This window comes from Diadema setosum, chromosome 19, assembly GCF_964275005.1.
Source record: "Diadema setosum chromosome 19, eeDiaSeto1, whole genome shotgun sequence".
Lineage (NCBI taxonomy): Eukaryota > Metazoa > Echinodermata > Echinoidea > Diadematoida > Diadematidae > Diadema > Diadema setosum.
Genome location: NC_092703.1, coordinates 32483195 through 32507578, shown reverse-complemented (window position 1 = coordinate 32507578; position 24384 = coordinate 32483195). Strand labels below are relative to the sequence as shown.

At 37.3% G+C, this 24384-nt stretch overlaps 1 protein-coding gene across 1 annotated transcript; it reads left to right on the top strand.

Annotated features, from left to right (window-relative positions):
- Positions 1–22790, top strand: LOC140242436 (nose resistant to fluoxetine protein 6-like). Its single transcript, XM_072322171.1, has 15 exons — positions 1–217; positions 1370–1521; positions 3401–3482; positions 4957–5059; positions 6324–6562; positions 7329–7511; positions 8533–8626; positions 9398–9490; positions 10956–11115; positions 15574–15653; positions 16504–16605; positions 17710–17860; positions 18864–19050; positions 20810–20952; positions 22472–22790. Exons 1-15 carry the CDS (start codon positions 1–3, stop codon positions 22598–22600), a joined length of 2115 nt encoding a protein of 704 aa, XP_072178272.1. The 3' UTR covers positions 22601–22790.
- Positions 22791–24384: the final 1594 nt, after the last annotated feature.

The following is a 24384-nucleotide window of genomic DNA, read 5'->3' as shown; positions in this document are numbered from 1 at the left end:
ATGGACCTCAAATTGGCAGCACTTACCTCCGCCATCCTCTGCATACTCTGCTTGTCCATCCATGGCACATCGGCTCTGCTGCCCCCAAGGATGGCTATTGATATAATGACTGGAGACCACCTCGCCCTCCGGCCATATGTCAAGGGCAGCGTCTCCCCCCAGTGTCAGACAGACCTGCAGGAAATGTTTCTAATGGGCACTGAAAACCTCATCAAAGGTAAAAATGTTCAATATCACATACATGTTTATATCTCTTTATCCAGAGTGCATAATACATGTGAAACAGCTTGAATATAAGAACATGTCATTGGAACAATCTTGTCAAAACATAAGTGTTCAATAGTAGAAACCAACTGAAATGAACCATGCATTCAAATATTGGGACATTGATTCTGTTATACTCTTTTAAAAAGTAAGAAAAAGAAAAATACCCTTGTTAAAAGTGTCTCCATCTAACAGTTAAGTATTTATCGTTTGAAAAATTACCAATATACAATGTGATATATGTGTACCCTTTTCCTCCTGTGATTCCTGTCCTGTTAAAGTGGTATAGTTTTGGTTGAGATAGGTATTCAGATTGTAACTTTTTGTGAGATGATTAGAAACCACTTCTATGAAATATTAAAAAGCAAACAGTTCTGAGAGTAATTATAAGTTTGTTTGGTGAAAATTGGTTTTGAAATGGCTGATGTATCCCAAAACAAAGTAAAACAAAGTGGTCCTAATAAAGGGTGGGACCCACCTTTTATTATTCATATTTGTTTTTGGATATCTCAGCCATTTCAAAACTGATTTTATCAAGTAAATTTCTAATTCCTCTTAGAAATGTATACTCTTTGATATTTCATATAAGTAGTTTGTAATTATCTCACAAAAAGTTAAAACCTGAATCCCCATCTCAACCAAAACTCTACAATCCCTTTAAAAGAAATTATGCAACAAAAATATCTGTTGTGTGGTATTGCTCGAATGTGCCTCTATGTCACACTCATTGCAGTGACTGGAAGATGATATCTAAACTCTTGCATCAAATGAATGTAGGTTGTATTAGATGTACAGAACTTTGTCCACAGAAAAAAAACAAAAAACAAAGAAGAAATGCATTCAGGTAGGTATAATGTTTGAATGTTCACGATAAACAACACTGATCACACATCAGCTATATTTGTAGTTCACGTTTAATGTGACTGACCAAGCACGGTCTCCATGTTTTTAGTTTCTGCTGAACATAGCGATACATTACGGAGTCGTGTGCATACATTACTGGGTCGTGTACATACATGGTATGGTATCGTTAAAAACAACAAAACAAATTAAACAAATAACACTTGCGATACTACAGTAGGGTCTTCTGTGTTCCTTTATCCAGTTGTCGACTCGATTGGCAAGCCAGCTGCCGGGTTTGTGGTAGGAAACTTCGCCTGGCTCGGCCACTTTGATGAGTGCACTGCCATCGAAGAATTTCGGTACTGTCTGAGCACACTTAGGCTCAAGAATATAACAGTGCCTGTTCCCCAAGTGGTGAGTTTAAAATGTTCTATATCGTTGTTGGGGCGACAAGACCTCGTATACAAAATACCAAATGTTCAGGAGAGCAAAAAATAAAAACATGGCAGCCAAAGCAACATAAAAAATGGCATAGCTTTCACTTTGACATGCCATGGTGGCCTCATTTTGGGGGTAAGACAGCTAGGATTTGGACAGGACATCACTTAACTGATTATCTGACCATTAATCCAAAAAAGTAATTTTCACCAATATTTCAGATAGAGGTCTTGTCACCCATGCGACGATATACCGGTACTAATGTATTTTGTGCTCCTGTAAACGTTTGATCTAGATTTAATTTCTTGGAGGAAATCAGAGATATACGTCATTGAATCAAATGAGTATTTGCATAAACTTGAATATGAAATAAGGCTACGACTTGGGATCAAATTTTTTTTGGCATTAAGTTTACATCTAGATTAGTAAGCATTTTTTTAAAGTCTTGCTGTTTGTAAACAAAGTCTCTATTTGGCTTAATAGAAGAGGGTAATTGAGATATTTTAACTGCAACATACAAATATCTTATGAAGAAAAGAGTTTGAATGATATATCAGTTGCTCATCAACAGCAGCTGCCATTTGTCTCCTTGTCATTATGCATTAACCCTTTAAGGACAGACTGATTTTGCCACAACACACACTTCCCATAGACACCTGTCCAAGTATACTCGGGACTTGTCCTCAACGGGTTAAGTTTATAGCAGACACACTACCAGACATCTCACAATTTATGAGCTGAATTGTGGCTTGCATGAAATTGCCAAATATAGGCCCCTACGGACTTTAACCCTTGCTATTGTTAGAGGTGATATGATCATATGACCTTGGCATGATCACCATGTGGTTGTTTGTATGGTGTCAGAAATGTACACAATATACACCATCTTCCCTGAACACACAACTTGTAGGGTGTTTGTGTGTGTGAGAGAAACTGTGTGTGTGTGTGTGTGTGTGTGTGTGTGAGTGTGTGTGCTTTAATAACTGATTGCTAATGTTTCAACAAAAAAAAAAAATACAACTGATCAAGCTTTCAGAGGATTCAAAAGTATACAGCTGAGTATCGTTTGAGTTCATTTTATCAATGAGTGAAACCATTGGTTAAGAAATACATTCATAAATAAATATAACATCATCACACATGCATCATACACATGCTAATACATGCATGCTTACATACTGTACATACATACAATGTACATACATACAGACAGACAAATATACTCATATGTAAATACTGTAAAAGTGGAAATTTTTGCATATTTTGTGCAGCCAGAAACCATTGCAAAAATAAAAGCATGCGAATACAGTGTGTATATTTGCTTGTCCCGATTCCTTAGAAGTAAAAACACGCAAAACTCATGTTACCCACCCGAGTGGAAAAATTATGCAAATATATCCACTTTTACAGTACATATTACCATCGGTGTAAATACACACATACACATACAAACACAACTTTGGCTCATAAATGTTCAGTGATAGCCTTCGCCTTTAAAAGCCCTCCCAATGTAGTGATTGTAACAGAAGAGACAGAGTAAGAGAGAATGAGGTTTGGAATAGACAAGAGGTATTTTAAAACGAGGAATGTTCAGGAGAGCCTAAATTGGTGATATTGAGATGCGTGTGAAAGTTCTTGTTTCTACTATATGCATCGAATGTTTAGAGGCAACTCACGAAAATTTTGTGCAGCGAAAAAGGCCATTGGCTCCAATTCGCAAAAATTTCACAGTATGACAGAAGGATACTTTACACAGGTTTGAATTCTTCTAAAAGCATGCATTGTTTTGTTGGTTTGTTTGTTTTTATGTTGATCATTCAACTACAATATGTCATATTTGTGCTTTTCTGTTCAGGCTTCAGTGGTTTCTTGGGGTCTGTGCGTTCCGAAATCTTGCTCCAATTTCGATTTACTGTCATCCCTGGATTACCTTCTAGGTGAGTTGAATTTGTTGTTTAACCCTTGTTGTCTAAATGTAATCTTGTCTTATCTTATCAAAATTTATAGTTTACTTTTGTTTTGTCTTTTCATTGTTGATTTAGTGCCATGTATCATTGTGTCTACTTTCATTCGGATTAATCTTTATCTTATAATAATGACACTGGCTATTTGTGCAGAGCACAGGTCCACCTTTCTGTGCTCATGGCACTTCAGAAAAAAGAAAGAAAGAAAGAAAAAATGTATATAATCATATACCGTATGCGCCATATATTTAGTGAGTCTAAATTTTCGCGAATCGGGACTTCCCAACAATTTCGCAAGTGGTTAAATTCGCAATCATGGAGTACTGAACAGAGAAATGTAAACGTGTGCGTCACATTCATATCGGGATCAGAGTCATTATTTTCGCGTGTCTTTAATTTCACAAATAGCACCTGACTCGCGAAATCTGCGAAAATAAAAACCTCACGAGATATTTGACGTATACAGTACATTATTATCTTTATAAAGCATTTACTACCCTTGTGCCATTAGCTTTCTAATAGTTTCCATGTTTTGCATGATCGCCTTTAATGTTTATCAATTAAATTCAAATTGAATTGGATATGTTTTCACCCCAATTTTCCTTAAGTATCATTTTGTAAGTTCTTTTTTCAGACCAATGAAACACGACAGATTGATACTGGTCTGTGAGGGTGTATTAGAGTGACATCATACTTGAGTATTTAAGTCTTTCATTCAAGCTCATCTGAAAAAGGTAGAGATTTTACATTGCTGGTCTACCATTCTCAGGGAGTCTTGATGTTAAAGGTAAAACATAGTTCTCAGAAGGGTTCAAAATTCATCTTCCACCATTTGGAATTTGCTTAGTACATGACATTTTTTTTTTTTTCTGTGAATGAATAATGTAGTGCAACAGAATACATTATGTTTTGCCGGACAAAACAAAATTACAATCATTGAAGTGCAATTTGAAACGTAGAAACTTATTACAAGAGTAGACAGGATGATGCATTAGCAAGTAAAAACACATTTAAATGAATGACAGAACCAACGTTTTAAGTCCATTGAATGAATTAAGCATTGAAATGTGACATAATCAGTTATGTCAAGAGCCTTGCTTGCAAATACTTGTCAGCTTCTTTTGTTGAAATCATCCTTGAACATACTGTAAAAATGGACATTTTCGTGCATTTTGCGCATTTCGCACAACCAGACGCTAGCACGAAAATGAAAGCACATGAATATTTTTGCATGCCATATGTTCCAGTAGTTAATGTCCTGATTCCGTGGAATTAAAAACACATGAAATCCATCTTGCCCAGCCGAGCGCGAAAAATTACTCGCTCAAAAATATCCACTTTTACAGTATCTGAAATGTGAATCAGTTCAATGCTGTATGGAAGCTCCATTTTATTTTTTTTTTGTTGGTATTTTCCATTTTCTTTTTCTTTCCTTTTTTTTTTGCAGCTAAAGTGCAAGCCCCTTTCAACACATCTGTTGTGACTGCTACAAATGTGGTGTGTGCAGAAGATCCGCCTGCTCCGTATGGTGGCGGCTTCATTGTCACAATGTAAGTGATGTAAGGAAAAAACCGTGGCAACTCACTATTTTCAGACTTACTTAACCCTAAAAAGACTGGGGGGTGGGGCCTAAAAGGCCCCCCCCCTCGACATTTTGCGCGATTACTCTGCAACACGCAATGCTCTCACCGCGATGCTCTATGACTTTTTTCTTTCGAGTTTCCCGCACATTTTGACGCCAAATTTGTGACGCCCGGGGGTACGGTTCTGAAGTTACATAACTTTTTGTACATGCACGTGAGACCGAAAATGGCTCAAAAATGTGATTTTGTGTACAAAGTCAATGCAAATTGAGTTTTTTCACATGGTTCATATAAATATGCTTATTTTTACTCTCAATGGCTAAAATTAATTTGTTTTAGTAGTATTATGCTTCAAAAATTGTCTGCCACAAATTTTGTTTAAAAAAACAGCAAAATCAAAAGGTCGAAAAAACAAGGAAATACATAAGAAATTCATAAAACAATAAAATAAATAAGAAATTAATTTTGATACCGAATTTTTTTTCAAGTACATTTGCGAAGAATGCCACAAAGAATAATTGAAGACTTTGTTTGCAAAAACCGATAAGTCCATTTTTGAAGATTTTGAAGTACAGTCTCTGTCATAAAGTACAAAATAATACCTTTCAAATGATATATTGGTCACTACATATAAAGGTATATTTTTGAAGTTATGGTCAAAAGAAGCACAAATTTTCTTATTATTCTCTTTATTTTTCTAGACCTTTAATGGCAAATATCTCCATTTGACAAATATGGACTTATCGGTTTTTGCAAACAAACCCTTCAATTAGACCAAAAATGAGCACTTTTGGAGCTTTATTTACTGATTTAGATCAAAGAGTCTGATTTCTCGCATAAATTAGCATAATTAATCAAAATAAAATAAAAGAAGACTATTTTGGAAAATCTAAATATGCGATCTTGTAGATTACATCGCACACTACCACTGTGCAAATTTCCGCGGCGATCGCGCAATCCACGGCCGAGATCTTAAGGGGGGGCCCTTTAGGCCCCCCCCCAGTCTTTCGAGCTAGCAAAATAGCCCAGTCTTTTTAGGGTTAACAGTCTCCCGATAAATATTTCCTGACAGGTCTGAATATATGTGTTTGATGTATCCTTGGCATACATTTTGATATTCTAAAAAAAAAAAGAAGATATTTGCATATTATATTTGTCATATATAGGTTTGGATAGTCCAAATTTTGAGAAGATTTTGACACCATTTGATAAAATCTTCTGTTTCCCACAGACTCTTGTTGGGACTCATTGGTTTATTGATGATAATGGGTGCCCTGCTGGATAAGACGCTGAAGTCGGTTGATTACAAACCCACGGCCACGTCACAGAAAGTCGTCGTCAATCACCGCCCCGGGACTTCTGGCACCAACGTGCACCAGAGGCCGACAGACTCCGGCGCAGAGTTCAGTCCTGGTAGCGATGCCGACCTCGGAGTGCCTGAACAGGTGGAACAGAAGGAAGTACCAACAGGTGCGAGGACACAGATTTTACCTTACTCCACTCAGATATTTTTTAGCTCACCTGAGCCAAAAGTTTAAGAGAGCTATTGTGATCATTCATTTTATTAATTATTTCATTCCATATGCACATTTTTATCTTTTTCTTGCCAAAAAAAAGGACAAATTAAAACAAATGTGGCAGATATTATCACCAGGGTGGTAAAATATGTATTTGTGCAAATGAGGGAGAAAAAGTCTTCAAATTGAAGAATCTTTTGCAAATCTCCTTCCCTTTTTGAGTGCACATTTTGCAACAATAATCTCTAGATGAGATCAATGGCAATTTCTTCCAGCTCTGTATGATATCCTTCAACTCTAACACACTTATTCTGTACAACTTTCATGACAGTTTTTTTTTTTTTAAGTCGTTAGAGACATATTGCTATCCATTGGAATTTTGTTACTCACTATATCTCAAATTGAGGCCTCCATCCATTTCAAGTTTAATCGCTTATGATGGTGGTCTCCTGCATTCAATTATCTCTGTTGTTTACTGAAAAATACTGTATATTTTATTTCACGTTTCTGTGTATCAACATTGCTCAATGCAATCACCTATGTGAATCTATTTATGTACTGTTATCGATTTATTTCACTGCACTTGTTATTCTTTGTCTTTGTACTTTTTGAAGTTTGCATTCAAATTGCATTTGATTGAATGCAGAAATAAAAGCAAACAAACAAATTGGTAGTACTTATGACGTTTCATTTAAAAATTTGTGCTTGTCTTCTTGAAGAATGCGCCCGGGCGTGGCATCAGTTTCTGCTAAGCTTTGCCGTCAACCTCAACCTGTCCAAGCTTATGAATGCCAAGACCTCCGATAGCAGCATCAGCTGTCTGAATGGGATAAGGGTCATCAGTATGTCATGGGTCATTCTGGGTCACACAACATCTTTCGTCCTCGGCACATCCATCGTTGGTGAGAGTTTGCCTTCCTTGAATTTCTTTGTTAGTCAAGTCTGACAATAACCTGAAGTTTTCCAGTGTCATAATCAATTAAGGCTTTATAGAGATTTTTTGAAGCATTTTAATGATTTTCACTTGTGGTACAAGTCATCTTGGAACTGAAATAATGTATATATTTTCATCTGTTGAGATTTGACACATTTAAAATTGTATGAAATGATTGACCAGTCAACCTGCCATAAAAATGTATAAATGCCACTTTTGATTTTTGTTTTTTCATCAAAACAGGTTGATTCTTCAGTGCATGATTACGTGGTGCACAATGTCAATAAAAATCAGTAGCATCCAGGTCGTGACAGCCATTTTTTTTTTTTTTTACTTTGAGAGAGTCCAAAGTTGTCAAAATAAACAAATTTGCACATGGAAACTTGACAAAAGAGCAGCTAGCATATCAAAGAGTTAGGTCTCTTTAATTATCAGTCAAGATAACCTCAAATTTGCTTGAACATTAGGATAATTTTCTGTCTTGCATTAATATGTTTGTAGTTTGGGGACCATTTGCTTTCCAGATCAGTCTTCAATCTGATAGCAAATACAGGCCAGGGGTGGTATTCTGAAAATTGCTATTAAAGATATATCTTAACAACATACTTACAACAGAGGTGAAGCTTTCCTAAATATCTTCCTAAAATACTTTCCTGTAGTGTCCATTCTAGAATACATTCTAGAATACAACTTCTTCCTAAGTCAGAAATTTGCATATCTCATCCTCATTTGCATCTTCCTAAGTTTCTTCCTAAGTTCCTTCCTAAGTTTAGGAAGAAAGTTAGGAGGACACTTATGAAGAAACTCAGGAAGATTTCAGAATACCACTTCAGAAAAAAAAAAATCCTGACTTAAGAAATTTCTTCCTAGGAAGGATTTCAGAATACCACCCCAGAGGTATGCTACGATGATATTTGTAGGATTATCCAGTGGAGAAGATCTATGCTTGTTTGCTCAATAAGAGAATGGTGTTATCTCTTTCCAAACAGGTAACCCTCAAACTGTGGTGAATGCCGTTTTTAGCTTTGGGTTCCAGGCAATTGATAACGCTTTCTTCTCAGTGGATTCATTCTTTTTTCTCAGGTAATCCATTCTAAGGTATTGCAATTCACATTACATTAATCTGTTAAGGATGAGTCCCGAGTATATTCGGGCAAGTTTCTACGGGAAATGTGTGTTGTAGAAAAAGTAGCCCATCCTGAATGGGGTAAAAAATGTTATGTGAACAACCTTGCAAGTCTGACTGCACCAGTTAACATAGTACTGCAAGAGTAGTGCATTGTACATTGAATATGTTCTTTTCAAAATTAGTGTAGTCGTATTATACAGCCAGCTCTAATTGATCAGCTTTTGCTCTGATGGGTTGCTGTTGTCTTCACTCATATGCCAGGGGGAAAAAAAGATATCCCTGTTACAATTATGGATCTGATGGCATCTTTTTTTTTCAGAAGGCAAAGGATATAATGAATAAATGTTGATTTTGTTGATTAATTTCTCAAGTTATACCCTGCAACTGTTTACAATGATTTTAGACATACATTAAGAAGAAGGAGAGAGAGAGAGAGAGAAAGAGACAAAGAATGATGATGGTGATTTTTGTCCAAAGTATATCTAAAATAAAAGACTTAAGTCTTAAGAAGTGAGTATGGCAGTATTTTCAATGTGTTCTTGTCAGTGTTGTTTTTATGGACACTTTTATCACTCCACTCCGTTGAGGACAAGTACCGAGTATACTTGGACATGTGTCTATGGGAAATGTGTGTTATAGCAAAAATCAGCCCATCCTCAACAGGTTGAATTAATGCATGGTACACCTTATGAACCTTTCATGTCTTATGTCTTTATTGTTCTCAGTGGCTTACTTGTGGCTTACCTAACGCTAGGGAGAATGGCCAAAACCAACGGCCACATTCCCTGGCTTTGGTTTTATGTTCATCGCTACTGGAGGTGAGTGTTCACAAGAGGGCAGATTAGAATTAAAGGGGCATTCCAGAAAAATTTCAAAATTTCACATCATGCAGTACATAAATTGACAGCTCCATGTATAGATTTGTGGAATTTATTGTGATGCTTGAGCAGAGAAACCAATACTCCGAAAATCTTAAACAAATGACACTGAACAGTGTTGATTACATAGGAGCCTCACATATTTTATAAATGTAGCAGTGTAATAAGTTCACTTATGTAGAATACATGCATGATGCCTTCTTTGTTCTTCTTTCTTGAGCCCCATCTCATGCATTCTTATGTTCAGGCTGCCATCTAATCATCCTTATAAATTTGTTAAAAATTTTGAAAACATTCTTATTTCTTATCCTAATCACTATAAATTGTGAAACTCTGTACATAGTATAACTAATTCATAGTTGCTCAAATGTAAAAGTCTGAAAATCATCCGGAGGTCTCCTTGATTATTACAGCCTCTGCTAATATGCACTGCATCATGTGGTTTTTCCTAAAATTCTGAACAAAATTTGCTTTCATCATTAGATGTGAAATTCCTCTCATTTAAAAAAAAGAGATGGAGGGAATTCTAGGTTACATGATATCGTTCTTGATTCATCAACTACATTAGCTGAATATATTCGGTAAAACCAGAAATGTTCACGTGCATTTTAATAATTATTTATTGCAAATTTCACAAGAGCCAAGATTTGTAAATTTAAAATGTATGGGAAAGTTTTAATCTACACTATGTGCATTGAATGCCAGTGGTAATTTGTAAAATAATCTATGTTGCAAAAAGGACTGTCTGCTCCAATTTGCAAAAAAAAAAAAAAGTTCATACTGTGAAAATATCTTGCTTTATGATATATATGTGATATTTTCTAGTTTCCAAATGTATAGTTTCATACTGCTTATAATGTTGCAATGAGAATGAGCTTTCTAAATGTTAGAGATTTATTAAGCTGACAAATTAATGTTAGCTACAGAAGTGATCATCTTGACCTTATTAAATTGCCACATCTAAAGTACACCACCTATTCTACATCAGAGGAAGAGTGAATAGAACCTGATGAATTCCTTAAATCTGCACAAAACCAAAAGTGAATTTTCATAACAAAATTTTCAACTTGAGAGAAAAACACATTTTCATTTGAGGAAAAAATAAATTTTCAACTCAAGAGAAAAACACAAACTTTTTTCAACATGTGTTGCAAGTTAAAGAATCAGATACGTTGGCAGTGACAATTAACTCTACATCAGAAAGAAATATAATAGTCACAAATGGGCAGTGAATGGTTCAAATGACTCTTTAAATCTTAAGTTCTGCCTTATAGAGTAATGCTAGTGAATCGTAAATTAAACTGAAAGGGTACAGGACAAAAACACAAAAACCTGGTTCCTTATGGGGCTGGTTGGGTTTTACAAGCAGTCACCCATTTACCTCCTTGACTATTACTTGCTTCAGACTGACCCCAGCACTGATCATGACCATGCTGATTCAGATGTACATAAAACCTCACCTGGGTAGTGGACCCATCTGGCAAATCCAGGCCCAAGATGTTTACTGCCCTAAATACTGGTGGACTAACATTCTCTACATCAACAACATAGTGGGCCCAGATGGGGTAAGTGGGAACAAAACCATGTAGTTTTTCAGTCAGATGTTATAGTCCTTTTACCCAGGGCCGCCATTTTAACCCATAGAGGACGAGTCCCAAGTATACTCGGGCAGGCGTCTGTGGGAAATGTGTTTCATAGCAAAATCAGCCCATCCTCAATGGGTTAAAATCCTATTGACATTGCAAATTAACATATTGCCCAGAAAACTGAGTGAGTTAAAGGGATGGTATAGTATTGGTTGAGATGAGGATTGAGCTTTTTTAATTTTTTACAAAATACTAAGAAACCACTTGTGAAATGTTACAGCTAGAGCACACTATTCTAAGAGGAATTCAATATTCATTTGATGAAAATCCGTTTTGAAATGGCTGAGATATCCAACAAGAAAGTAAAACAACAACGAAGTAAAACTAAGCAATCCCAATAAAAGGTGGATCCAACCTTTTATTTGGAGTGCTTGGTTTTGAATGAGATATCTGGAGTCAAAAGGGGCCTGAGCTTTCGATCCTAGCAGAATCTTCATCAGAGGCAAAATGACAAACATGCAGGGAAAGCAATCACATATAAGGACTTTACACAACAAGAACAGACAGGGACAAGCTGGGTACACAGAACAAAGAAAACAAAGGAGAGGGTGGGAGGTCATGGGCAAGGAGCCCAACAGGTAAAAGGAGGGGGATTAAAGCAGGAGGGTGGACAGACAAAAGGCAGAGGAGAGGGGACAGACAAAAGGCAGAGGGGGGTCAGTGATGGTCATGAGGATCAAGGAGGCAACCAATGAAGGAAAAGGATGAATAGGGAGGCAACATCAAAGAAGTTAAGGAACACCAGATGGATAAAGAAAGGGAAAGAGTGAAAAAAAAATGAGATATCTCAGACATTTCAAAACCAATTTTCATCAAATAAACTTTGAATTCTTCTTCAAATTTCATGGTCTTTCATATTTCATAAAAAGTTTATGATTATTTTACACACAAAAAAAGTTGGAAACCACCAAAAGTGGAATGAAACACAGTAGTAAGAGCCCCATTACAACCAAAACTATAGGCCTACCATCTCTTAACCCTTTGTGTGTGTTGAGTGTCAATTGGTGCATGAGACCCCATAGCATTGTACACACTGTCCAAAGTCTTTGGCACAGCTGAAAGGACCAAACACTTCAACTGGCAGCATGATACTCAAGTTCATGTTTGTTGTGTGCATGGATGCGAAGACTTTCTGTTCCTTCCATCTGTTCGGGTGTCTATAACTGTGTAAACTGGTTGGACAAAATCTTCACAGTAAAGAAAATTTGTTGTGTGGCATGTGTGCTGAGAACCTCATCAAATATTTCTTAATGATACGATCGCAGTAACAAGTCTGTTTTTCTTCCCTTTTAGAGGTATATTGTGTAGGGGTGTTTTGATGACAGTCAACAACTAATGTATTATGCTATGATTTCTTACAGTATTTTATCTGAGAAATCTATGTGTTGTTTTGGTTTCAGAAACAATTGTCCCACCATATACTGCCTTAGGCTTTCTCAGCAGCAGCAAAAGCTCATGTCTCTAAATTATATATTCACTATCAAAAGATGCTCTAGCTCCATGATTAGTGAACATTTCACAGACCATCAATGCATTAGTATAGTCCCCTCAAAATGTGCATGCTTTACTATCAGCTTTGATCAGAATTACCAAGTCAGCATGGCATTAGGTTTCTTTCAACATTCCCTGTACACGATGATACCAGATACCGGGTACGTAAAAATATCTAGCTTGACTGCTTTAGTAAGAGTCAGCTAATAGTGCTATGATTTCACCTTCAAGTAATTTCTAGACAGCTCACCCATATCGTAACAATGCCACAGTCCCTCAAAAGGACCTTAGTGATAGAATTATTTTTAGAAGGATTCCATGATCCTTATTCATTGACAGTAAGTTGCAGAACCTCTGTGCTGATTGGCATGAAGAACACAAGTAACCAGATGTCCTGATTGTGGAATGAAACACAGTAAGAGTTAATTTATGGGTGTTAGGGTTTTTTTTTATAGATCCTTGAACTGCACCATACTATAGTACATATTTTTCATTCATTCTCATCTATATCTCTTGCACAGTTGACTACATTTTCCAAGAATCTTGTAGGGTGTATTTCTTAAATTGTGTGTGTTCATGAAATAGATATGGTGACTTTTGCCTCTGTCTTCTTAAAATTTCTCTGTAGGTACTTCCATTTTGGGCTTTCCTAACTTGATCAAAGTAAAAGACATGGGATTTGTACACTGATGGATTTCATGGTTAGGCGGGGGACCCAGTGAAAGTTCTAATGAAACTGTATCTCTAAGAAAGTCTATTTGTCTGTCTTTTGTCCGAAAGTAATATTCATCTTCTTGGAAAAAACTGTATACTCATGAACATCTTTCAATCTTCGTGTGATGTAGTGGAATACTGAACAAATCAACCCAATAATTACTGTAACATTTAACCTACATGTATCATATCTTGAGATAGCATTGTTGTGGGTTTCTAGTCTTGTTATGCTGTGGTAACGGTTTAGTGAAACATAGATAGGTATCAATCAAGACTCAGTTCATCGAGTGTGGGTTCTAATAACTCATCATGTTTAATTGGTTTTTACACTGTCCCCATTGTGCCCAACAGGTGGCGCTTCACCTCTTACTTATACTGCCATGGCATTGGATGTTATTGTGATAGTTTGCAAAGAAGCACCCAACATCGCACAAAACAGCCCCGTTTTATTCTTGATTCAAAGCTTAACTGGGCATAATAATGCCATCTAAATTCTTGTTATAGCAGGGTTGCACTACACACCAAAACAGCTTGATAAGAATTGTTCCTGCATGATGCAGCTAGCCAGCGCACATACATCGTACAGATACCAACTGCAGCAACATGCCAACCACAAATGCACATTGCAGGATACAAACACACACACACACGAACACACACACACACACACACACACACACACACACACACACAAGTGCATTCCTGTAGAGTAGTATACTCATTCATTGAAATACCAACCCAATTCACTGAGATAATTCTTTCTTGATCTGAAAACAATCATGCTAAGTTGGAAATGTGCCAGTGTCGCTTACTGTATGATCACTGCCTTTCTACATGTATGTCATTTATGTGTGCTTCCCATATACTCACCCATTTCTCTGCCAATCAATTCACCTTCAACCAAGATTCCTGTGTAAATTGAATATTTCATCAACATTTTTATCAACTTGTTTGCACCGTGTGAGTTTTTCTCATCAATTCACTTTAAACCCGTGATGTGAGTTGGTCAATATTTTCACATTGGTTCCTTAATAATGCACTGGTGATACTTACATGTAGTTGGTACTGCACAGGCTGTTCTTCAGCTGTGAATTCTATTCTCATTTCATGTTAGTCTATTTTCAGTCACTATGTATCATTTTCTCTTTCTTGCTGTCTCTAACACCCCCTTTTTTTTTTTTTTTTTTTTTTTTAACTTGAATATAAATGCTTTGGCAGGCATTCTTGTGGGAACTCATCATCATGCACTGTTACTCATTTCCACCTGCATCTCATGCTGCTGAGTTATGCAGTTCTTGTGTAGCAAACAGCTTTCCTGTATTTTCTACCCCTAATAGTTGTGAAAAGAGAAAGAACATCACAGGAAGCAGTCCAAGAGAGCTCACTCATCGTAGTCCCATGTCAATATCTACCTTAGATAACACATACAAGGATCATGCTTCCTAGACTTGTACAACATCCCTGTTCTATTAAGTTTTCTGTATCTTTTCTACCTCAATCATAATGCAAGTGTAATGCAGTAAGATAATTGATGAATGACTAAATCTCCTCTTTAGCAGGGTATGTATATCACACATGTTATGAGAAAAATCGCATTAACTAGGTGTTAAGGACATGAAAAAAATGAAAGAAGCATTGATGCTTGTTACAACAATATCCCATGGATTTATACAAATTTATATCATTTCAGTGGATACTAGTAAATGATAGGACACAATTTTGAAGATATCCTCTGCAATCCAAATAGCACCCCCTTTAAAAAATACATTAAATATTTTTATTTTGATGTGCAGCATCTAAAGGTCATTCATTGTTTTCTTCTTCATAGAATAGTTTATAAAAATATAAGAAATTGTAGTGACCACAGGACTGAAGACATTCCCACACACAGATAGTCCTTTCATGATTATATTCAAGTTTGTACCCACATTTGCTTCTGTTAAAATTCCAAAGGCAGCTTGAAATCTTTCTTGTACATTCCTTTGAGCTTCATTTTCCTGACTTACTAACTTTTCATGAATGCTGTATATGCATCAAATCTCTGGGTCTACACACTCTTGTAACTCATCCATAATCTCCATCCTATACTACACAGGTGCTTGTCCAAACATGACTGCATTAATGAGACTGTCATAACTAATGCAACTAATGATATGTTATTTCACTGTCCAGTGTATAGGATGGGTGTGGTATCTGGCCAATGATATGCAGTTCTTCATCATCAGTCCCTTTCTCCTGATACTCCTCTATCGGTGAGATTTTCTCCTTAATCTTTTTTAAAGATTCATTTGGTTTACTTGGCAAGCATTGACTTTGGGCAAATCTCTCTTTTGAATCATTCTTAATGACACTGATGTAATTTATCACATAATGAAATTGTTAAAAGTACAATTTTGGGAAGTGTACACTGTTGAACAACACCTGCTTTTTAAAGATGGAGATGTTACAAAACCCCCAACACCACCACCATCACCACTTCATTATCACCATCACCATCATCACCATAACTACCTTTGCTACCCCACCATTACTATCACCATTGCTACCACCATCACCACCATCATCACCATCAACACTATACTACACTACCACCTATACCACCACCACCACCAATGCTACCACACCATCACCACCCCACCCTCACAGCACCACTACTACCATCACCACTACCACCACACCACCATCACCACCTCCACCACACTATCACTACCACCCCATCACCACTACCACCTCCACCATCACCACCATCACTACCACACCATCACCAAATCACTGCTGCCACCACACCATTATCACACCACCTTCACCACCACCATTACTACCACACCATCACTACCACTGCTTCACCACTACCACCATCGCCATCACCATCTACCACCACCACCAGCATCACTACCACACCATCTCCACTACCACCATCACTATCACTATCACACCATCACCACTACCACTATTGCTATCACACCACCACCTCCATCATTATCTCTACCACATTACCATCATCATCACCACCACCATTACTTGTCCAGCTTTATTACAGAATACTGCTTGATTCACTTTTGTCAATATATTTTCTTTGCTACATTTTCATTTGACCATTAGGAAGCCAATTCTTGGATTCCTCTGTCTGGCGGCCCTCTCTGCGGTCAGTGTCATTGTCACAGGTATCATCATGGCAGTCTACCGCTATGAAGCCGTCCTGATGTAAGACATCCCAAACACTGGTCTCATTTCTTTTACACAGCACAGCAAATGACAATTCATTCTCCAGTAGTTTAATGTTTGCCTAAGTAAGCTTTAGAATAAGGACATGTAGTGTGTGATAAACAGGCCAAGCATTAATGTGATTGATGGAATCAATCAGGTGTTGGGGTTTAGATACAAATATATATGTAGGCCCTATATATTCTCCAATATGGAAGAATGGACTCTTTTTTTTGTCATACAAATGATGAGGAAAAATGACTACATGCATTGGTTTTCTTTTCTATACAGCATATAAAATATTGTTGCAGCTGAATAATTATGAAACCATACAGCTTGTATGTCATGGCAGTGGGAAATTGGGATAGACATTTCTAAACACGTTAATAGTCTTGATTTTAATTGGATGTGTTAAGACTTTCAAGGGAATTACTTCTTTTACCATTTTGCATCGTATGTTATTCAGAGTAACTGTCTCTGTGGAGTGAGTTCTTTGTGAAATGTTTTCCGCTCATGCACTCTGTGAATGACCTGTGATAGTCCGAATATGATATATGCAGAGCTACCAAGTCTCACGCATTCTGCGTGAGACTCAAGCATTTAGGGGCCATCTCACGATCTCACGCATGGCACCCATTTTTCTCACGCATCGGGCGAAGTCTGCAACTTGGGCCTATAATAATGAGCATAGCTCAAAAGATTAAAGTGATAGTTGCAATTGAAGGTATATTTCCTTTTTGTCTTTCAAAGTAAGTAAAAAATAGTCATAAGTATGCACTTGATAGCACCATTAAGAGCTAAAAATTGAAAACCGTGAAAACTGTGGGAGGCCACAGGGGGAAAAACCCCTCCCACACCCTCGCTCGCGCGCACATTCGCGCGCCAAGATGCCGAGTCATGAAAATCTCACTCATGAAAATGTTTTGAACTTGACATCCCTGTATATGATGTATAGTGGTTCACAAGTGATAGGACAACAACAACAAAAAAATCATCTTGATATAGACAGACTTGTGGGTTACGTAGCTAATTCATCAGGCTTTGTATCAAAGAAACAGCTCGTTACTGCTGAGCACTTATGACTGGTCTTGCCATTTTCCACAGGGATGAACTCAATCCGCATCTCAACATGAAGCATCCATTCCAGACGACGATCTACGACAAGCCATACTGCCGCATCGCCCCCTATCTGGTCGGCATGGCGATGGGATACTTCCTGGAGAAGTTCAGAAACAGGGATCTGAAGCTTCATCCCGTATGTATTCAGCGGGCAGCAGTTCATTGAGCTTCACATTGACATAATTTTTAAGATGGACGATGCAGAGAAACCGGAAATGAAGTATTGAGACAAATTGATTGTTATATTTACCGGAGTATTAACCACTAACAGAAACTGAGCACTGGTTGTTGCTGGAGAAACCCAAACATTAAGTGAATTGAGTGAATGCAGACATATTAGTAGAAGATAGCAATGAAGTACACTGTATCTGATTTCCCCCATGCCTCCTTAAAGAGGAACAGTGAGGCAAGTGCTCTTTTATTGTGCTAGAAAAATGAAAATATGTTCAACTCTCTTCATATTTTCTTTATATTGTTGTCCAACTGTGACAATATATATACCACAAATTGCCGTTGTCTCTTTATCCAGCAATGGCTATATAATGAAACTTTAAAATTTCATAAGTTTTGAAAGGATCGTCTGACTTTTCCCAGACTTCACATACCATGTATGTATTATACTACCAGTAATATTTTTTAGAATTAATTCTTTTGGTTTTATTCCCAGGTAAATTGATTTTAAAACCAGACAAAGAAGCAAAAAGGAAAATAGTGATAATAAGTAATCAATGTGTTTCATAAGTTAGACAGATTAATACAAAATGTTGTTCCCTTGTAGAGGTAGATAAATTGTCTCTTCTAACAAGTCAGAGGGTACCTTAGATATGAAATGGGTGGTTTTCTGTGAAAAGGAAACCTGTCTTTTTTTGTTCTTTTTTTTTTGGGGGGGGGGCGGGTTGGCAAGAGGACATTTGGTACATCATATTGGGTGGAATCGTTTTTAAATTTTAAATGGGAGATAGTGTTTGATTCATTTTGGATTGTATGTATCCACTACAGCAAAATTTATATCGAGCTGAAAGTGTTGGATTTATGGCCTAATATGATAAATCTCTGGATGGCATTGTACAAAAAGATAGGATTTTAGTCTGACAGTATCCACATTTGAATATTCCATGCACGTCTTTACCCCTTGACAGATCCTGGTGTTGGTAGGCTGGATGGCTGCCACGGCAATGGGCATGGCACTGGTGTACGGGCTGTACGGGTACTTTCACAACCACCCAGCCACAGTGTCGGGCAGTGCTGCCTACATGGCCCTGTGTAGGCTGGGCTGGTCAGCCTGCCTCTGCTGGGTGGTCTTTGCCTGCAGGTTTGGCTATGCAGGTGCGTATCCTCCCATCTTCTCATACTGTAAAAGTTGAATTTTCGTGCGACTAATTTTTCACGCCTGGCTGGGTAAGAAGAGTTTCGGGTGTTATTAATTCCGCCGAATCAAGACATCAACTACTGGAACATATGGCACGCAAAAATATTTGAGTGCAAGCACTGGCTTCTGGTTGCACGAAATGTGCGAATATTACAACACTGCGAACATTTCCACTTTTCCAATATCTCCTCATTCATTTATGTCATCATTTCACAATCTCTTGTAATTGGGTCTGCAGTCTGCACAATAATACAAGCTACTTCTTCTTTTCATTATCTTGTACTATGTTAGATTATTGGGCATATGAACAAGCAAGGATGAACTGTTATTCTTTATCCTATCTTCAAACTATTTTCTCATGATGTAAGATTCTGTAAAATTCACATGAGGATTATGCTAGGTTATCCACCCTTAAGATATAAATGTTTTAGAATGCAAAAGGTCACAAATACAATCTTGCTTTACTTATGCATTATTTTTTGCTTTAAAGGCCAGCCACTGAAGTGATGGGTGGCTATATGATACCCCATATATTCTTTCTTGGAGTTAAGTGCTGTCCATAAAAGATCCTACTTCATCTCAATATTTGTCCTGTGGATGGTAAGAACATGCATTATGTATCTGAAAAATTTTGATCATGAGGATCTATAGTTTAAAATTATGCTCCACTCATGGCTAGTATGGCAAGTTCTTTGACTCCACAATACTTGCAAAGCCTTGCTGTCTCAGAATATGTTCCTGGCAGAAATCTCCGCTCTCGTGATATCGTAAATGATTAAAGGGAAGATAAACCCCAAGAGCAATGTGGATTGAGTGAAAGCAGCAACATTAGTAGAACACATCAGTGAAAGTTTGAGGAAAATCGGACAATCGATGCAAAAGTTATGAATTTTTAAAGTTTTGGTGTTGGAACCGCTGGATGAGGAGACTACTAGAGGATATGACATATGAGTGGACAACAATACAAAGAAAATATAAAGGAAATTCAACAAAAATTCACTTTTCTAGAATCATGAAAGAGCAATGGACCAACCTCTTTCCGAAAGCAGGTGGAATAATTGCTACCTTTAACATATGTCAATATCAAGTTGATGGAATTTGTAATTTTCATGAAAAATGGATTTTTGTCGAATTTTCTTTATATTTTCTTGGTATTGTTGTCCACTCATACGTCATAACCTCTAGTAGTCTCCTCATCCAGCGGTTCCAACACCAAAACTTTAAAAATTCATAACTTTTGCATCGATTGTCCGATTTTCTTCAAACTTTCACTGATGTGTTCTACTAATGCTGCTTTCACTCAATCCACATTGCTCTTGGGGTTTATCTTCCCTTTAACAGTCCAAAGAACTATTTCAGCTCTTGGAGAAACGGCTTTTATTTCTGCAGCCCTATCTCTCAGGAATGCTCTCCTATACCGAGGATAAATATGAATGGGCAGGCTCCATACAAACATTTGAAAGGAATCAAAAGTAATATATTATATGCTTGCATCTTATTTTGGAAAAGTATTTGTAAGATTTGTTTCACCTGTATTGCTATCCCCCCTTTCGCCTTTTCACTTTTGTATGTGACTGCATGTGTATGTAATTCACTCAATATGTTCTATTACACCTCAAAATCGGTCACTAGACTTATGGTGCTCGACAAATGCCATATTTATTTCTTTATTCATAACTGTTACACCAAGAGGCTTTTGTACATTCGTTTTCCCAGGATGGGTGAATGATTTCCTGTCATGGGAGTTGTGGATACCGATGAGTCGGGTCACCTACGGAGCCTACCTCCTCCATCCCATTATCATATCAGCCTTCCAGTTTAATTATCGTAACACCTACTACATCTCCATGTACACGCTGGTAAGAAGATAGCAGTCTTCTGTTGGAAGCAAGCCACAGATATCTGTACCTCTGGTATCAGTGTGTGTGTGTGTGTGGGTCATGATGAAGTTTGAATATCGTTTGAATGTGATGTAGGCAGTGTTTGTCGAGCCCACTGGAGGTGCGGGGAGACTAAGGGATTGCCTGCGGCGTCTATCCGTCCGTCGTCCGTCCGTAACGCTACAAAACCTTGAATAACTCTCTACTGAGAACTTCAATTTCAATCAAACTTGGCGGGAAGAGTGAATATACAAAGTTACACATCTTACCAAACTTGAAGGTCACCTCAAGGTCAAAGGTCACAGGCAGGGGTCAATGAACTTTAGGGCCCAATGTTAAAGTTTTACGGTGCATTTCGATTATGACTCATAACTTTTGATGTATATGTCCATTTGTGACCAAACTTGGATGGTAGATGTCCCTTGGGGAGTTGAAGGTCACCACAAGGTCAAAGGTGACAGACAGGGGTCAACAAACTTTAAGGGCCCAATGTTAGATTTTTACGGCGTGTTTTGATTATGGCTCATAACTTTTGATCCATACGTCCGTTTGTGACCAAACTTGGCTGGCAAATGTCCCTTGGGGAGTTGAGGCTATAAAAAGGTCAAAGGTCATAGGCAGGGTCACTGAACTTCCGGGAGTTAGAAAAACATTAATTTCTTCTACGCGAATGGGCGAGACACAATTTGGCACTTGCCTTGTCTTTCTTTATTTTGAAATTTGTTCTGGCCGAATAATAAAGTACGTAAGGATTATGTAATAGACTGTATACGCCATAATAGTGAGTCAAAATTTTCACGAATCGGGACTTCCCAACGATTTCGCGAGTGGTTACATTCGCGATTGTTTAGTACTGCACTGAACGGAGAAATATATAGATGTGCGTCACATTCATATTGGGATCAGAGTCATTATTTTCGCATGTCATTAATTTCGCGAATAGCACCCGACTCGCAAAATTCACGAAAATAAAAACCTCATGAAATATTTGGCATACACAGTACATATACAAGCCTGTAGATGATAATTTCTGGACCTATACTAGATCTTTACTTACTTTTTGTAAAGTGAGTTGCAATAAAGCTGTGTTTGTAATACTAGTAGTGCACTGCACTTAATTCTGGAGTTAGAAATCATTATGTGATGGTAGTGAGGCATTTCAGCCAAAATATTTCCCGACTAAGCAAGTTTGGCTCCTCAAATGTCTGATGAAAATTAAACGTACAAGATTTGTTGCATAAAATTTTGGTGAACTTGTGCAGGGTTCCCACTTACATGCAGTTCTGGATTAATTGGGCAGGAAATAAAAATGGTCCATGAATTTTCATGCTTTCTGTGAGGTAAATGTTTATGCTGCTGGTAGTGTCTCAGTTCCTTTTTCCTTGACAGAAAAATATCCTGCTTTCATCTCATTCTCAATATTGTGCTACATTTTCTCTATGAATGCTTAGTGATTATCTTACTGTATCTTTTTCTCCCCCCCCCCCCCCTTTTGCAGGCATTTGAATTTACAGGAATATTTGTTCTGGCATACTGTGGAGCAGTGCTGATGGGGCTATTCATCGAGTTCCCTATGGCAAACCTGGAAAAGATGATCATTCCCTCTGGCCAGAAGAAAGCAAACTAAAGCCATTGCAGTTTGTCCATAAGAATGTATGGCTGGCTGGCTGGGTGACTATTGGACAACAGAATTGGCATACGATAATCATTAATCATAAATTGCTTTTCGCAACTCATTTCTATATTCACTGTTCGATAACCTCTCCTATTCTCAATTCATAATTGATCACTTTTCTGCAATTTTCCTGCCATCTCAATTTTCCTTACCTCCTTGGTATTTGTATTGCTGGCTTGTTAATAGTAAATGTACAGTATGTCCCTCAAAAAAATTACAATCAGATTTTTGCATTGATAAAACCCAATATGATTAAACTGTCTATATGCTACTTCAGGGTCTTAAAATATAACATCTTAGCTCTACTTTGCAAAGAAACCTCATTCAATTTGGTTAAGCCGTCACAGAGAATTGTGGATTGTTGTAAAGCATGTCATGAGTCTGATTCTTCCAAGTTTAGCACTTGGATGCTCTTGTGTGTGAACACAATAGACAGAAATTGGAGGGAAGAGATTCCTGACATGCTCTACAATATTCCTCATTTCTCTTTGACCACTGAAGCAAATCGAATGGGGGTTTAGGTAAGAAGTGGGAAATGAGTTGTAGTTTCGTATCCTAAACTTGTATTTGAATTGATTCACCATTTTTAAAGTTATCATTGCGGAGGGTCCTGTTGTAATTTTTTGGCGGGCATATGGTAGAGATAAGTCATGGAAATGGTGGACCATGTTCAAATTGGTGTGTGTCATGTAAAATCTATGTATTGCTTTATCAATACAATTGATTTGGCAGTGTTAGTTTTGAAAATTTGTGATGACATTTGTTTGTGATGCAAAGTTTGACTCAAAAAAATCTGTGATCATTGGAATGTGTGTATTAAATATAATGAATACTCATTTCCAACATTTTTTTTTTACTATTAAAAAGTGAAGTCTGACATTGAAGAGAAATTATATGCTTCATCAACATTTCTTGAACATTCTTTGCAGTTATTTTTATGGAAAAGCAAGACTGAAATACAAGACTTGAATACAGGAAAATCTCAGTACAACAAAACATGGAAATGAAATTTCTTTAGGAGGAGAGGGTTTTTTCCTGATAAAAACTGTCATTCTTCCCGAAATCAGTTTGCCTACGTTAACAACTTTTCTTTTTGACAAGAAAATTCACAAAATCTTATGGTCCTGACTAGCTTGTTTCAACGGGGTTTGCCTGTACAATGGGAAGCCGTGTTCCCAATAGCTGCATGCCATAGAATGTTGGCATTGTCTTCCTCATTGTATTCTTCATCTATATTGCCCACATATGAAAAGATTAATGTGCAAAAGGTTTAATGTCATTTGATGATTCCACTATGGTGAAATGCAGCTGACCAGCCTTGAAATTGTACTATTGTAGACAAACATTTTGAATATAGGACATGGATGTTTATTGCTGTACATTGTAAATGAAGGAATTTAATTCATAGATACCTCAGTGTTCAGACTGAATGATGCACTGTGATTAGTATAACTCAGTGTGTGAAATGAGTAGTGTACCATGAGTGAACTTTCATAAGGCTATCAGAGGCTAACAGACCTTACTAGGGGTATGCTGAATTTGTTTGACTGTAACACCAGGTAACAAAACTACAATTGTATTTGTTTGGGGTTTTTTTTATTAAAACATGAGGATGGAGTACTTAGACATTGAAGTTATATCCAGTGTAATGATTGCGGCATCGTAAAACCATAATACATAATGTAGTTCCCATTATCGTATGTACTTGTAGATAACATTTCTAAATGAAAACAGAA